This window comes from Micropterus dolomieu, linkage group LG18, assembly GCF_021292245.1.
Source record: "Micropterus dolomieu isolate WLL.071019.BEF.003 ecotype Adirondacks linkage group LG18, ASM2129224v1, whole genome shotgun sequence".
In the NCBI taxonomy this organism is placed as follows: Eukaryota; Metazoa; Chordata; class Actinopteri; order Centrarchiformes; family Centrarchidae; genus Micropterus; species Micropterus dolomieu.
This window is the reverse complement of record NC_060167.1, coordinates 25881371-25897853: the sequence shown is the minus strand read 5'-3', so window position 1 is coordinate 25897853 and position 16483 is coordinate 25881371. Positions and strand designations below refer to the sequence as shown.

General features: G+C 39.6%; 2 protein-coding genes across 2 annotated transcripts in view; one reads left to right on the top strand and one right to left on the bottom strand.

Annotated features, from left to right (window-relative positions):
• The window catches only part of LOC123987221 (trypsin-like), a 42348-nt gene that overhangs the window by 22954 nt on the left and 2911 nt on the right, over positions 1 to 16483 (top strand). Inside the window, exons 2-4 of the mRNA XM_046075915.1 lie at positions 11320 to 11382; positions 11568 to 11718; positions 11960 to 12101. Coding sequence (XP_045931871.1) covers positions 11328 to 11382; positions 11568 to 11718; positions 11960 to 12101 — 348 coding nt within the window. The 5' untranslated portion in view covers positions 11320 to 11327. The remainder of the gene's footprint in view (positions 1 to 11319; positions 11383 to 11567; positions 11719 to 11959; positions 12102 to 16483) is intronic.
• Positions 702 to 6785, bottom strand: LOC123987220 (trypsin-like). Its single transcript, XM_046075914.1, has 5 exons — positions 6614 to 6785; positions 5133 to 5292; positions 3369 to 3510; positions 2450 to 2716; positions 702 to 1153 (listed from the first exon to the last, which is right to left on the bottom strand). Exons 1-5 carry the CDS (start codon positions 6669 to 6671, stop codon positions 983 to 985), a joined length of 798 nt encoding a protein of 265 aa, XP_045931870.1. The 5' UTR covers positions 6672 to 6785; the 3' UTR covers positions 702 to 982.

The following is a 16483-nucleotide window of genomic DNA, read 5'->3' as shown; positions in this document are numbered from 1 at the left end:
ACTCTCCATGGACTTACAGAATGCATGATTTTGTCAGGGTCTCACCTTTCAAATCAGAACATCTCAAGAGCAACTCTTTCATTTCCACAAATATTGTTTCCCAGCATGTGATTATATCATCTGAATTGGTTTCTGTATTGATTTTTTAAATTCATTAGTGAGTCTTAACAAACTTGCCATCATCCGAGCATCAGACATGCAAACTTTATATTTTTTTTAAAACAAAACTGTGTTTTGTGCTGCTCGGCAGCTGGTCCAGAGATACTCAGACCCATGAAGGAAGAGGTCAGTATGTCGATTCACAGATTTTTATGAAGTAGTCATCTGATGCTTCATTATTATAGTATCTCCCAGTCAGTTCTCTAGTAATCATTATCTGCTATATAGTCTTCCACTGGGAGTTATTCTAACTACTTATTAACAATTATCAGGTTGTCCCTGATTCATTCCTTACTTGTTCTTTAGTAACTACTCACAGTTTTGTATACCGTATTGTAAAGTGTTCTAACTTTGGCAGACATTTGTGTTCATGTAAGTAACTTGCCCTGATGCACAAATTCCCCCCAAAATAATTGTTTAACTGAACATATGTGTGCAAAAATTACACTCAGAGTTAAAAAAAAAAGGACTGTAGACATTGATCACTCAACTCTGTATTATTATTTTTCTTTTTTTTTTTTTTTTTTTTTTTTTTACAAGATATCAACTTCACATCAGTGAAATTACATACACATCCAACAATGGCTGTAGGTGGTAGAGACCTATGTTCACAGATGGATCATTTGAGAATACGAGATGCATCACCATTATATTGGTATTGAAAACATTATTGGAATAATCAGAGCACTGGTTCAGAGGAAGCTGTTCACATTTTCCACAGAACCACCTTTGGTCCATGCCAGCACAAACATTTTTCAGTGGTAAGACTGTTTTTATGACATGAATGGCTATGTTCATCATCTTAGGTTAATCATTATCTTCATCAGTATTTGGTACAGCGTAGGTATGACCGGTAGATGGTTTGGTCAATCCATCGGCGGAATTTGGACACAGCTGTGTAAACTCCTGGAAACTTAGCATCACCGCAGCCGTTGCCCCAGGAGACCACACCATAGACACGCCCCCCACACACCAAAGGCCCCCCAGAGTCTCCCTGCAAGGACAAGGCCACACTGATCAGTCATGTCACCACGTACCTCATGAAAATAACAGATGAGTTTCTCAGTTAACTTTTAATGTCCGATCGAACCAACGGTTTCAAGAAGCATTTAATACTCCTGTGCCTCAGATGGCCCAACTAAGCTTGGGCTCTTCTTTATTTTGGACATTTAAAAGTAAAATCAGTCAATTTTAACTTAAATAAGAAGATGTAGCTGTAACAGAGAATAACTCCCTAATTCCAAATTAGACTCTATAAAGTCAGACACTTCCTCACAAAAACATCTGAAATACATGTTTTCTTCTTCATGTGACTTTTTGTCGCATGTGAAAAATCCAAAAACCACATAAGCATATATACGAATTTCATAAATAAACGTGAAATGCTGTTTCACATCTAATAAACCTCATTGGCTTATATGTGGATTATTCACATGTTTATTTTACATGTGCGACCTTATGTGTATCTTGTGGAATATCTGGAAATGTGCCTGCATGTGAGTTTATCACAATTTTAATATGTTTTTGATAGAAATGTGATAAAGTCACTACAGGGAAACCAACAGAGATGTGAGAGACAAAACTGTCTGCTGGTTGGATTAACCAACTCATAATCTCTTGCTGCCACTTGGAAATACCAACACACAAAGTTGCCTACTGCAGGGTTAAATATAGCACATTTTAATTAGTTATTCAGCGCTTTACCCAAGGCAAAATATAGCCTACTGGTATATCACACATTGAATTTCATGTGATTTTCTTCTCAAAGGTTGGGGCAAAAACTCTTTCTTGATACAAAATAACCAGGCATGGTGTTGTCTGTGGCTATAAATGACTGTACTTCAAAATTACAGTGAGGTTTTCAGCCCTGATGCTGTGTCAGGGTTGCTTTGCTATCTCCTCTGTAACTCTCATAACTAATACAGTACCTGAGGGTGGACTGCCACGTCTGCTTAATAAAAGCTTGTAGCTGAACCAAGACAGACATGATGAACTGTATCCTCATGCTGTCAAGGGGATGACTGTTATTGTTTGGTTCTAAAGTAAAGAGCTGATGAAAAGAGGAGGACCATGTGCTATTTGATATACACTGGGAACCAAGGCCGGTACCTTGGAGAGTGTATTATTTCAAAAGAGATTTAATTTCAAAGCTCATATGATCACGTTTGTCACAATGGGGCAGATTGTACAGCTATTAAAGTGCAATACCCACTTGCCGCACAGCTGAAACTGTTTAAAATAATTGCATGTCATTAGTGAAAGAAGTTATAAAAGCATTTGTCCCCTTTACCTTGCATGCATCTTTTCCTCCAGTCCTGTAGCCAGCACAGATCATGTTTGCTGTGATGTTTCCATTGAAGGACTCGCTGCTGTTGCACCGTGCAGTTGAAACAATGGGCACTGTGGCTGTCCTCAGGGTGAAGGCGGCCTGGCCTTCACCCAGACTGTTGTAGCCCCACCCAGACACCTGACACACCAAGCCTTCGACCACCCCTGTCCCCTGCCTGGGCAGAGGCGCCAGCGACACATATTTGTTCAGCACCATTGGGGCTCGCAACTGAACAGAAAACCAGAAAGTGAAGAAGATGAGATGTGAGAAACATTATCAAAATATACAATATTATCTTGATAATTACTAACGTTTCATTAATCAGCATTTTTAGATTAACAATGGATCAATGAGAAAAGGGTTTGCAGTGACAAAGCAACAGAAAATTATCATCCAACCCTGCAGTCCCTGTCGTCTCTATGGAGCCTTTATTCTATTTTTGTATTGTTGTTTAGGTTATACAGGCTGCAAACTCTGGTCTCATCAACCCCATTTTAATTAATAGATTTAGGTAATTGCATAGATTATCGTCCCACCACCGAGTACAGAAGTAATGTTCCTCTGAATACCATCCACATATTTATTATAGAATATAGTATCTGTATAATTATCAATGACTTGCTCTTAAATTAAAGTGTGGACAACATCCTAGTTTACCATACAATCAGAAAGTGTTATATACTTTGCATTTATTATTATTATTTATTAGTGATAAGATCTGAGAAAATAAATGATTGCGTCTTGCGTTGATAGTTCAGGAGATCATAAAAAGGGGACACATTTTAAAAAAGCACAAATAAAAAAAATGTAGCTCTTGCAAAATTTTTACTACGTGCATTAATCAACACATTTTAAATGTTGCGCTCAAAATCTGCAGTACCTTAATGAGCATGATGTCAGCATTGTTGGTGCTGCTGTTGTAGAGGGGATGTGTGACCAGCCTGTGGGGTTTAGCATACTGCTCAATGCCCTCAAAGGTATTTACGATGTAGTCGCCCGCCACTATCATCATGTGCTCTGCCCTGAAAAACAGGGCGTTTCCATTTTACATCACATGTATCAACAAATATAGCACTGAATAGATCATGGCCCCAAGATTTCATCATTACCGACCACTTCTAAAGAGACAAAGAGGAGACAAAATAAGCACAGGCCAGTTTTTAACATCATAAATTGGAGCCATCATTATCATGATTTATTCGCCTGTTGATTTATATCCGTGAAAATGTTTTTAGTGTCTTAGTTGAATTGAATAGTATGTCAATTCGCAGGGAAGGTGGGAGTGATGAGAAATGATATACACTGCAAATCATGACAAGGATTCAAAGTCACAGTGAGCACACGGGCTGCCATGAAGCCAGAAACGTTTGTCTGACAGGGAACAATGGCTTACTGTGTGCAGGCAGGGCAAGACGGTATAACAGAAATACGGCCCATTTCCTGGACAAGATCGCGCTTCACACACACACCCACCCACACACACAGAGCGATGATGTGCCAAGGTCAGCTGACTCGACCGCATCTGTGTGCTGTTTGTCTTCCAGCGGCCTGTATACAGGTTTATTTTGCGTCATGATCAAGCGGCATCGTCTTGACGTTACCTACCGGTAGCAGAAAAGATGTTTCCTTTAGGCATCTGTTGGAACCATCTGCTCACAATATAAAATCCTGCCAAGGTAGCTTCTACACAGTGACTTCTACAGAGTCAACTGAGAGAATGCCAGAACAATGTCACTGCCTGTGCAAGTGTTTGAGAAACAGATTGATTTTTACCTTAAGTTCAAACACTGACCACTGTCAGGTGACATGTTAGATTTATGAGGGAAGTTGTATTTAAAAATAATATATTCAGGAGGCAGATGACTGACTGATTCTTGCTTGATGAACCATCCTTTAACCAACTAGTTTTGGACTCTCCAGCGCTGCTAGTGAGTTAAATGCTAATGTCTGTACAATAATGCTCACATGAGTTTAGCAGGTATTATGTTTACCATTTTAATCATCTTAAGGGTGGGGTGTACGGGTCGATTTCTGTAACTTTCTGAAAGTGACAATCCAACATTCACACCTACTTCAAGCCATGATTGAAAGTGAGAAAGTAAGCAGGTTTTGAACTTCTCTAGTTTAATTATTTACACAGCTGTCACTTTTGATGGGAGCAACACGATGAATGTCTTCCAGAAGAATATGACTGAAAATGTGCCCCATGATCCCCACATTTAACCAGTTACTGCTTCTCACCCCTACTCCATTTTCATCTGTCCTACCAGGCCATTTGGAACAGCTATAAACACTTTCACTTTTAGACATCGTCGAACAACACACCCTATGAACTAGTTACTTTTCACCATAACCTGCCCCTTAGCTTACCATGCTAACATTTGCACTGATGGGATTGTCAGTAGTTATGCAAGTATTCAGTGAACCAAATATTGGACAAATAAACATTTTTACCTGATGATAACTTAAATGCAAAGTTAGGATTCGTCATCTTTGGAATATAAAGGCCCTATAGTTGCTGCAATATTTCAGTCTGGACCAAAGAGGTGAACTCACCTACAATGCCATCTTTAGCATGGCTATACTAAAACAGAAGAAGAAGCATGTAACCTTCTTACTGATGACAACTATTGAACATTCTTACCCAATGTTACAGTGTGCTGCGGTCAGCACCCAGTACCTGTGAACCAATGAGCCACCACAGAAGTGTTGGCCCCTGGTGCTCTGCAGTGACACAATGTATTTGATGGAGTTTGGTGCAGCGATGTGACCACCGACTATGCGGCCCTGCATGAGCACACGGCCTGTAAGGAAACAAAAACATGTACAGGATAGGGCTTGAAAAGGAGCTATGGCAGGTGGATTTAGAGTTGTTTAATGTGTGACAAAACTTCTTGCAGACGCATTCAACTCTCATCCAAAAAGCTTCTTCAGATCTGACTGACTAGTGACTGACTAAGTCAGTGCTCACAAAGCTAATGAAGAGTGGACATTAAAACCACTTTCACAACAACATACTCCCCCTTTCTTATGTGGAAACGGGCCAAAATACTGTATGTCATGTTCATATCAAAAACTGAAATGGTTCCTTCATGCTTTCTTCTAAATTGCTAAATACCTAAAACATCTTGCATGTGTAGTAACAGCTACTCAGGTATGGATTTCAGTCATGCTTAAAATGTCCACCCTATAAAACATAGAGAGCCTTGAGGTAACAAAAGAGAAACATAAAGAGTGAGGCCCTCCTACTCCCCCATTCAAGCCCAGCCTTACAATTGTGGTTTTCTGTCATCTGGGAAGCCATTTCCGAATGAAAGTAACCCAATATAAGTTAACCTTCTAGGGTACCACTTCATTCTGAAACATTAGAGTAGGGGCTCTCCCTGCCTGCTACATGCAACAGCTAAACTACTGTACATTGCCTTCAGGTACAGTAGGAGACATGATGGAACAGTAAAGACTATTCCCTGGAAACATCTACAATTCCTTACTGTAACAGTGGATGGAAATACATTTGGATTTTTGATGAACACTGTTAATCACAAATTAAACTGCTGACCCTATAAAGTACAGGAAATAAATTTAAAGAAATAGTTTTGGGAAATATGCGTATTTGCTTTTGCATTTGTTGAATCCATACAAAAATGATAATTTACCATTTTACAGGGGGTTATGTGCATAACCAGTTGCCAACGTAGAGTTCAGGACGTTACCGCTCTCAGCCAAAAGTCTGGCAAATAATCCTCTGTAAAAGCAGAGTAGTCATTTTTTCACTTGTATGGATGAAACAAACGTGATATAACTTGTCAGTGTGATTTAGAAGTGCTGGTAAACTGCTTTGGACAGAGCCAGGTTAGCGGTTTCCCCCTATTTTCAGTCTTTGTGTTAAGCTAAGCTAACCGGCTGCTGGCTTTAGCTTCATATTTACCGCAGAGACATGAGAGTGGGATTAATCTTCTCATCTGTTAGCAAGAAAACTAATATAAAAGTGTTCATTTAAAAAAAGGTTTAAAACTTTTAAGTTGGACACCTCTTATAAATGTATGCCAACAGATATATAACAGATTCCAACAGAACAAATCATCACATATTTTGTTCACAAAACTGAAAAAAACGTGTACTCACTGTGGACAGTCATGAGGTCCAGTAGCACACAACCTAAACACATGAGCAGACTCATCATAGCTGTGAAGGTTTCAGGCCGTTATCCTACACCATACCAGCAGCTGAACTACTGCAGCCAGACTGCCAGTGTCCTCTGCTCCTATCTGCCAGCCCAGCCTGGTCATCCACTCCTCTCTGGAAACAGTAGGAGTAAGTCACTTCAACCTTTATCCTCGAGTTTCCTCTGGAAAAAAAAGTTTTTAATTTCATCCTTCCACATGCAGCACCAAGGTCCAACACTGCAGCATTGATTGAAAAGGAAAAAGAAGAATGAGAGCTACCAAGTTCACCTTCAAAAACTACCCAGCGCCCCCTGCCACCCCAGCACTATCAAAACTCTTTCTCCTGACCCTCCTGACTTGTCGAAAGGCCTTACATTGTTGCCATGGCAACACTGGGTACGGAGCCGAGCAGGTTCATCTATACTGTATCAGCACGCTCTGTCTGTGTCACCACCCAGGCTTATCCGTGCTGAAATGTTTCAGTAGCCTACTGTGTCTGTGTGTATGTGTGTGTGTGTGTGTGTGTGTGAGTGTGTGTGTTCGTGTGTGTTCGCATGGCTTTGTTTTGTAGCTGTGGGGAGATTCAAGTCAAGACAACACAGAAGTATTATACGCAGCCGAGACGCACAATTGTTCCTCTGTATGAGTGTGAATCATGACTCATTATTGAATCTGTGTCTGCAATGATAATAACTCATAATCATCAGCCTGATCATCGTCATCGTCATCTTTATTATCATAATCATCATCGTCAGCCTTCTGCCAAGTCAGCATCATCCACAGCATGGGAGAAGAATCTCGCCTGACCTCCTCTTGTCCCACATTTAGAGTGAGCTGAATAATTGATGCATCACACAGCAGAATGGGAGAGACGGCTTTGTGTGGCCTCCCACTGTCAGGTGTTTCCTGGACCAAACACTCGCCTGACTTCACAGACAATCACAAAAACAGACAAACATAACTCATGCAGATATTTTGGAAATATTGGAAATATTTAACCTAAAGTTGGTCTTCGCAATAGGAAACCATTGTTAAGGGGTCAGCTGTACATAGCAATGAAACATAACTTTTAAAACTGCTACTGTATATCGGGATGAAAACTGTTGACAGCAGGGTCTGTACATTATCCAGAGTACTGGGGAATGTTTCTGGAAAGAAGAAATGTTGCTAGCATCTGATGAGATGTGATTTTGTGCTTGTGTTATTTTAAAGATAGGGTAAAAAGATAGGATAAAGAAAAGTTTGGAATTTAGTTGAAAGAGACAAGAGAGTGAGCCATGAAGGGCTGGGGAGAAAGAGGGGATTAATTGCAGCAAAGGGACCCGGGGTCCAGTCAACCCCGGGCCACTATGGTAAGGACTCATCATTGATACATGGTATATGTTCTACCAGGTGAGCTACGGAGGCGTGTCTCTCTTTTATGTCTCTTTGTGATGTCTGAACTACGTAGAGGGAGGGATGAGCTATGTTTATTTACATAGCCTCTAGAGGGAGGCTATGTAAATAAACTTTACTAACTTACTAACTTTACTACTATAAGCAGTAGTTTAATACATTGGGAAATACACGTTCGCTTTCTTGACGAGAGTTTGTTGGGAAGATCCATACCGATGTCGTATCTGTCCGTTAGCCAGTGACTCCAGGAAGTTGCTGCTCCAGGACTAGAAATAGTTAAAACAAGTAACTTCCCATTAGGCCACAAAGTCATGTTTACAGTGTACAGATTAAACAAACAAGAAAATGGAAGAAAGAAAAAACACAGCAGCACAATGCAAGTCCCACATAGAGATGCAAAATAATAGTAATGGCAGTGGTAATAATATAAACATCAATAATAATAATAATGTGAATACTAATAATAATTGTAGGGGCAGCAAGTCGCTTGTAACCACAGATCCAGACTCTACAGCTCCAGAGGCAGAAATACCTGTAGAAAACGACAGAAGGAAAGAGGAGAGACCAGAAGGCACAAAACTATGGGAGAGGGAAGAAGTCGAGTTAGTAACATGCATTAAAGGGATAAGAATGCATACAGATGGAGAGGGATAGAAGGAGAGAAGCTCAGTGCTTCATGGGAAGTTTCACAGCAGTCTATGCCTATAGCAGTGTAACTAAGTGATGGTTCAGGACTCACCTGAGCCAGCCCATAAGCTTTATCAAAGAGGAAAGTCTTACGCCTGCTCTCAAAGGTGGAGATGGTGTCTGCCTCCTGAACCCAAACTGGGACCTGATTCCACAGGAGAGGAGCTTGATAGCTGAAGGCTTGCTTAGGCCTGCTTCCAGGCTTTATGCTATGCTAAGATAAGCATTAACTTAAGGGATAAACATGAGAGTGGTATCAATCTTCTCATCTACAGTAACTCTTGGCAAGAAAGTGAATAAGCATATTTCCTAAAATGTCTAATTATTCTATTAAATGTACTTTTTGATCCTGTGAGCTAGGGCTGGGTGATATGACAATGATATACCTGAGATTACATTAATTGGTCAACCATCAGAGAATTGCCGTTTACACAGAGCTATCTATATCTGTAACATCTCAGAATGTATCCAGCCATTGTGGGAAATGTTAAAAATCAAAAATCCATTGCTTTACAGAAATAATAATAATTATTGGATTTATATGATTTTAGCATGAAGTAGGCAACCTTTATTTGCCAGGGATTAAATTTGCTGGATTAGACAAAAACATTCCTGTCTGGTTGTTTTTACATAAAATTTACTTTAAGCACCACAAATTATTACATTCTATTCACCCCAATTGTATTACATTAACATTTTCAATTGGTTGAGCTCAAACCTTCACAATATTAAGATTTTGCGATGTGTGAATGTGTTTTATTAACAGGCAGCTATAAGTTAGTGTGGCTGTGTCAACGATACTCAACACAGTGTGAATTTAAAGATTAAATCAGTGGCCAAATAGAGACATATTCAAGTCAATATACAAGTCTCTGTGTGCTGACTACATTTAAGTGACACCTGCTCCTCTCAGACTTACCACTGCAAAGTTCTGTGCAAGACATCCACCTCACAATCTCTCTCTCTCACACGCACACACACAAACACACAAAGGCATCCTTTTTGTCATCTCAGCTTTGCACAAAGGGAAAGCGGAGCACGCTATCTCCTTTCACCCTAACAGTTGGAATGACACCTTGGGGAGTGTAGACTGCATGAAAGCTATGAGTTACTAACCAAACACCACTGTGTTTAGGACTCAGATTAGTAAAAAAAAAACACCTGGGAAAACACCTAGACTAGAGACCATGGGATCACACCAGCTGCCTGCTATGCCAAATCGGTGTGCATGGTGCAATGGAACACGTGCCATGAAAGAAGTCAGTCTGGCGAAACAGTGCTAGATTTATTCAACATGCCTAACCGTCCTCGCAGGTTAAGCTTTTAACCTATGTTAGTTGGGACATGTGTTTTTCTGAATATTCCCTGGTTTGAAAAAAGGAATGTACAACATTAAACATCACATGGACAAAATCTGTCTACAGACAAACAGACATACAAACACCTGGTGAATACTCAGAACTGCTTCTGAGGTATAGTTCCCACTACAGTAGGTGTCTTCAGGACCACATTTTGCCATTATGATACACACATACAGACAGGCAGACTCACAAGGTGAAAACAATACCTGGATACAACAACAGCATGTCTGGCAAGTATATTCTATTGTGTCTCTGGCTTGTTGGGTTTCATCTCCATAAAGCTTCACTTTGTCTTCACTATTAGACAATAGGCTGAATCTGTGAAAAAGAGCCTAAGAAAGAGAGGCGCAATGAAAAAGAAGACTGCAGGTTTTTTTTGTTTGTTTTTGTTTTTTCATGTACTGGGTCACAGTCTTCTGTGTGTGAGAGACACTTAGATATATGGCGGACAATGGCAGGGAACAATGAGAGTGACAGGCATGGTTACAGTATAAAAGAGGCCTGGGAGTTCTCAGGATTTACTGCATGTCCCGGTATGAGAGGAGTGTGTGAGGGTGTGTGTGTGCCAGTGTGTGGACGCTGGACTTGGATTTTTTCTCACTTGACTCTTGATAAGGTGAGACAGCTTTGTAGCAAATGGAATTTAGTTTGATTGTCAAAAGCTGTTAATTAGTTGTGGATTAAGGGAAGAGTATCAACTGGAGTTTAATCAGTGATTTGGGGGATTTAAAGTTTGAATGAAACAAAAACACTTGAATTGAAATTACTTTTTTATTTTGGAGTGAAGAAGCAATGCAATACAATGAATAGGAAGTCTTTCCCCCGTTTATACTTAATTTTTAACTATGCACTGCAATTATAAAGTATAAACCAGTGGACAAAGATCATTAGTTGTAGTTCATGTCTCAGTGCTTATCAATTCTGATTTTTCCCTCTGAAGAAGAAAACCCTCAGTTGTGCAGAAGCTACTACATTTATGCTAAATTATCTTATATGTAAGATACTTTACTACTACTTAAGAATTTTTACATTTGATAATACATTTAAACAATCATATTAACCTGTGCACAAAAGTACATAAAGAGTGCAATATAATAAAAGCGTGACACAAGCCAATGATATCAAAGTCTTTCCTTCCACTTTTACTGGAAACATTTACCTGTTTATGGCCTGTGATACTGACCACTTCAATTCATTCTTTCTTTCTTTCTTTCTTTGGTAGCCACTAAGATGAACATGATTCCATCATGTCACCTCTCACTGCTCCTTTTGCTTGCTGTAACAGGTGAGTAACATTGGCATCTGAGAATACCTTTACAGTGCATACTGTCTTTTTAGCGTATAAACCTTCAGTCACACAGGGCTGACTTCATGCAACAAGTAAAAACTAAAAGCTATGAGCTTATTTCATATGTTTCATGAATTCATTAATGATTTCGGTCTTTTGTGTCTAATCCCCTCCCCGGCTAGATGTGTACGGGGTGAGAATCATCGGGGGTGATGAGGTATACCCCTACTCCATCAGGTATCAAGCCTCCCTCCAATTCATGAACCTACACTTCTGCGGAGGCACCCTCATCCACCCGCAGTGGGTGGTGTCTGCTGCCCACTGCTGGAGACCGTAAGTTACTGCAGTTTTACACCTGTGGCACATGGGCCAGATTTACTTTCCGTGTTAGCACATTCTGCACATTGCATTCAAAGCCCAAAGCTATATAGTAGACAGAGTATTAAAATGATCTGGAGTTACTGTTACATGACTTTGAAAGAAATGTTGGATTGCCTGATCTGCAGCTGATGAACAATTGTGCTTCAAAGCACCTTAACAATCTGGTCCTTTGCCTTCTTATGTGCTCTTTTAGGGGTGCCATGATCCAAGTGGTACTGGGTGATCACAACATCTTTGAGGTGGAGGGCTTTGAACAGAGGTTCAATGTCTCCTTAGTCATCAGGCACTACCAGTACTCATACTGGACATTTGACAGTGATATAATGCTGCTGAAGGTAAGGGATCGTTGTGGAATATGAGATAGGGTTGGGTTTTGATACAGATACGGATTTGATGTGGATTTGAAGGGCGTGAGTTGAAATGATAATGATCTGTCATGTTCCACATCTGCGCTGCTTCTCAAGGCACCCTTCACAGAGATGTGTCATATCATGGTAAACACAAAAATAAGCATTATATTGTCAATGCTTACTAATTGGCACAACTAAATGCACAACAATGATTGTTTACCATAGACTGTATAAAAGATGTTTACCTACTTCCTCCCTAAACCCCACATGGTGGGTATCAATGCTGGATTCAGAATAAATAGAGAAAATGGTTTTGAGGTCAAAAAGTACATTTTTTGACCCATATTATGTTTTGTTTAGTATCTATACTACTGCAGATACAATTTATGACCTGTATTTTTTCTACGTTAATCAAACTATTATGCTAATATAAACAATGGCTGACAGGGGTGGGTGGGTTGGAACACTTCTTTAAAAAGTGTTACACTGTTGGTAATGTATTATTCCATTATTCCATGCAGAGTACAATCTAATATACATGTTATCTCAGCCAGTAGAAATCGAAACCAACATTGGGTTATGCTGTAGAAAATGTGACCAGTGTTTAAGGCGACAGACCAAAGTACAAAATGATGATTTTGCTTCAATCTGTCAATTTTCAGATTTAAGAACATACTTTCATTAAATTTGTACAAAACAATCTTGAATGATAATATAAACATAATATTTTGTCTGTTCAGCTTCAGATCCTGTAAATTTCATCTTTGTTAGCACTTTCCAAGTAAAAGTTTGACCAGTCTATTTAAAACTCTCCATATTGAATCATATATCATTTAAACATTTGTTTTCTCAAACACAATGTTAGCTAGTCCATATATCATACATCTATAAGAGATAAGTTCATGTGACAAACATTAATTTATATGCTAAGTGTGTTTCTATTGCCTTAGCTAATCTTTAACAGCTGTTTTCTCAAAATGTCATGTTTCCTGTAGGCCAAGTCATATTCCTGGCCCTTCAAAGCAGTTAGAGCATCTTTTACACATTTTTATAGCAAGACATTTACAAAGGTATTCTAAAATATCTTTTATCATTCTCATTTTATGTTGATACATGGTATGTTATGTTATGTAAAATTGTGGAAAAAAGGGTCAGTCACACACATGACTGGTGTATTTTAAATAAATCCATGAAAAAACAGTATTTTGATAAACTGTTCTGTAAATGTCTGGCCATTAGGTATATTATCACTATAAAACAAAAAAAAAATCATCTGAGTCTTGTGTGTGATATGCAAATTAGAGCACCTTAATGAGAAAATTCATATTTGCATGTTAAAAATAAAATACATAAAAATTATAATTAAAAAAAATTCTATTTATGAATACTATCAGCTTGTAAAATTTCATTGTGATATGACTAAATTTGGCAAAAAAGCCTAGACTGTGGTGTCTTGCCGTTAGAGAGAATGACGTACAGTAACTGCATTATTATTATTATTATTATTATTATTATTACATAATGATAGCAAGTAATGGTTTTAGATAAAATCTGCTGTCATTTAGAAGAAACGTTTAGAAAAGTTGATGCTGACTGAGGAAATTTAGGGCTTCCAACTAACTTTTTCACCACCTTTCCAAATTTCACAAGGGGGAGCACTAACGTCATTCCACAGCAGCCACACTGACAAGGCTTCATGCAGATGTATCCTCAGACATTTTTTGTTTATTGGCCTCTTCAATGCAGGTATCTGCTGCTGCCAATTATCTCAAAATGCCAGATATTGTCCCGATTAACCGGCTGACTGATTGATATCGCTAAGTTACACAGACAAGATGTTCTTTAATCAGGTACATTGTATTAGTGCTTTTTAAGTATATCTTTTAGTATGTTTGTTCCAGTAGATTAATTTACACACATACGGATCTATCAGACATAGTCTGTTACTGAGAGAGAGACAGACATTGTTTTTGAAGCATATTGTGTGGTGTATCCATTTTTGCTTCTTTTATCTAATTGTTACAACTTAGGTAAAAGTTTGAAGACTCAAGCTTAAAAATTGCTGAAGAAAAAGTGTTACAATCATACCTGGTCTCCCCTACTCATTACACAGGGTTGCCCCAATCAGAGTTTTCTTTATTGGCTAGTTTTCTATTATAGGATTGTCATCATCTATAATGTTTAAGCAGCATTTCTGTCATAGTTGGTTGATGTGGAGTTGCTTTTAACTATTTTATAAGGTGTTGGGCAGTTTAAGCTGCAAAAACCTCAAGCATATAACTACATTTCTGTCTATAATTGAGTCCTATGTATGTTAATACCAAACACTGTATAAAAATTCCTAAAAATAAGATAATTATGTCTATATATATTTTGTCTCAGTGCTGGAGGTTCTTGACTCGTTTACAATAACTGTGACTTCATACACACGATCCACATAATACAATTCTTTATAAATGAAAGGTTTATTGAACTACTAACTACACACACACGCACACACTAATAATAACCACCAGACACACTAATGAATGGATGAATGCAACCATGAATAAATTCAGTATGAACACAGCGACGAACATGCCAGATAATGCAGTTAATGAGTATCTTGGCAAGCTGTATTAATTTGCGTTAATACAGGAGACCAAAACTATAGTATTGACCAGTGAAATCACTTTAATGCAGCGTTCAGCAGCTGAGAGGTTATTGGGAACCGCAAGTGAAATACTTTACAATGATCATGATTACTGTGTTGAAGTTTCACACCTGGTGGTTCAGATGGCCAGGAGAGAAGTAGCTCTGCAGGGGGAAATAGCAGCAGTGCTCCCAGGGAATTATTGGTGCGCTCGGTCCCACTTCGCAGCTTGGCCAACTGATATGTTTCTCTCTCTCTCATGTGGGACTCCCAGGAGCTCTCTGGCATTTGCTGGCATTCTCGATTCCACGTGACAATTCTCTCCGTTCATCAGACAGCATCTTCACAAACCCCCACTTGGCTGTGTGTAATGGCACCATGGGGGCTTTCCAGTTCAAATTTTTGGTTATGTTATAGTACAGACGTTGAGTAGCCAGAATGGAGCAGATTTCTTGTAGAAGGTTTCTTTCTTTCAGAGTTAGTTGGGTGCTAGCCTTCAGCACTATCGAGTCATGCACTCCCCATGACCTCTGAAGTTGTGCTGTGGTATCTGGCACCAAGACGTTAGCAGCAGATCCTTTAAGTCCTGTAAGTTTTGAGTTGTGTCCTCCATGGATAATACTTGCTTATCCAGCACATCCCACAGATGCTCCTTTAGATTGAGATCTTGGGAATTTGGAGGCCAAGTCAACGTCTTGATTTCGTTGTTGTGTTCTTTAAAACCATTCCTGAACCATTTTTGCTTTGTGGCAGGGCGTGTTATCCTGCTGAAGGAGGCCACTGCCATCAGGGAATATTATTTCCATGAAAGGGCGTACATGGTATGCAACAATGCTTAGGTTGGTGGTATGTGTTTATGTAACATCCACATGAATGGCAGGAGCCAAGGTTTCCTGTAGAACTGTGCCCAAAGTATCACACTGCCTCCGCCATCTTACCTTCTTCCCATAGTGCAACTTGGTGGCATATGTGTTTCCCAGGTAAGTGACGCACACGCACCCGGCCATCCACGTGATAAAAGAAAACATGATTCATCAGACCATTTTCCATTGCTCTGTGGTCTACTTCTGATGCTCACCTGTCCATTGTAGGGTCTTTCAGTGTAGACAGGGGTCCGCATTGGCACCGTGACTGGTATGCGGCTAAGCCGCCCCAAACGCAACAAACTGTGATGCCCTCTGTGTTCTAACACCTTTCTATCAGGACCTGAATTAACTTTTTCAGCAATCTGACCTACAGTAGCTCGTCTGTTGGATCGGACCACATGGGCCAACCTTCGGTCCCCATGTGACATGACCCTGTCGCTGGTTCACCACTTTTCCTTTCTTGGGACTTTTGAAAAGTACTGACCACTGCAGACTGGGAACACCCCACAAGAGCTGCAGTTTCGGAGATTCTCTGACCCAGTTGTCTGGCCATCACAGTGTGGCCCTTGAGAACCAAATGTTCACTTGCTGCCTAATATATCCCACCCACTGACAGGTGCCATGGTCACAAGATAATCAGTGTTATTCACGTCACTTGTCAGTGGTCATAATGTTATGGCTGATCGATGTACATGCGCAACACATTAAATGAGTAAAACACAGTAAACTCAATACATATCAGGGTCAATACCATGTCACGGACATGATTCTATCACTCCCGTGAGAGAGAAAAAAACAGGCACATACTCTGTGTGGGTGAATCTGTAAACAGTTTTGTTAGTTCAGTTTCTGTTATGATGACAAGTGAC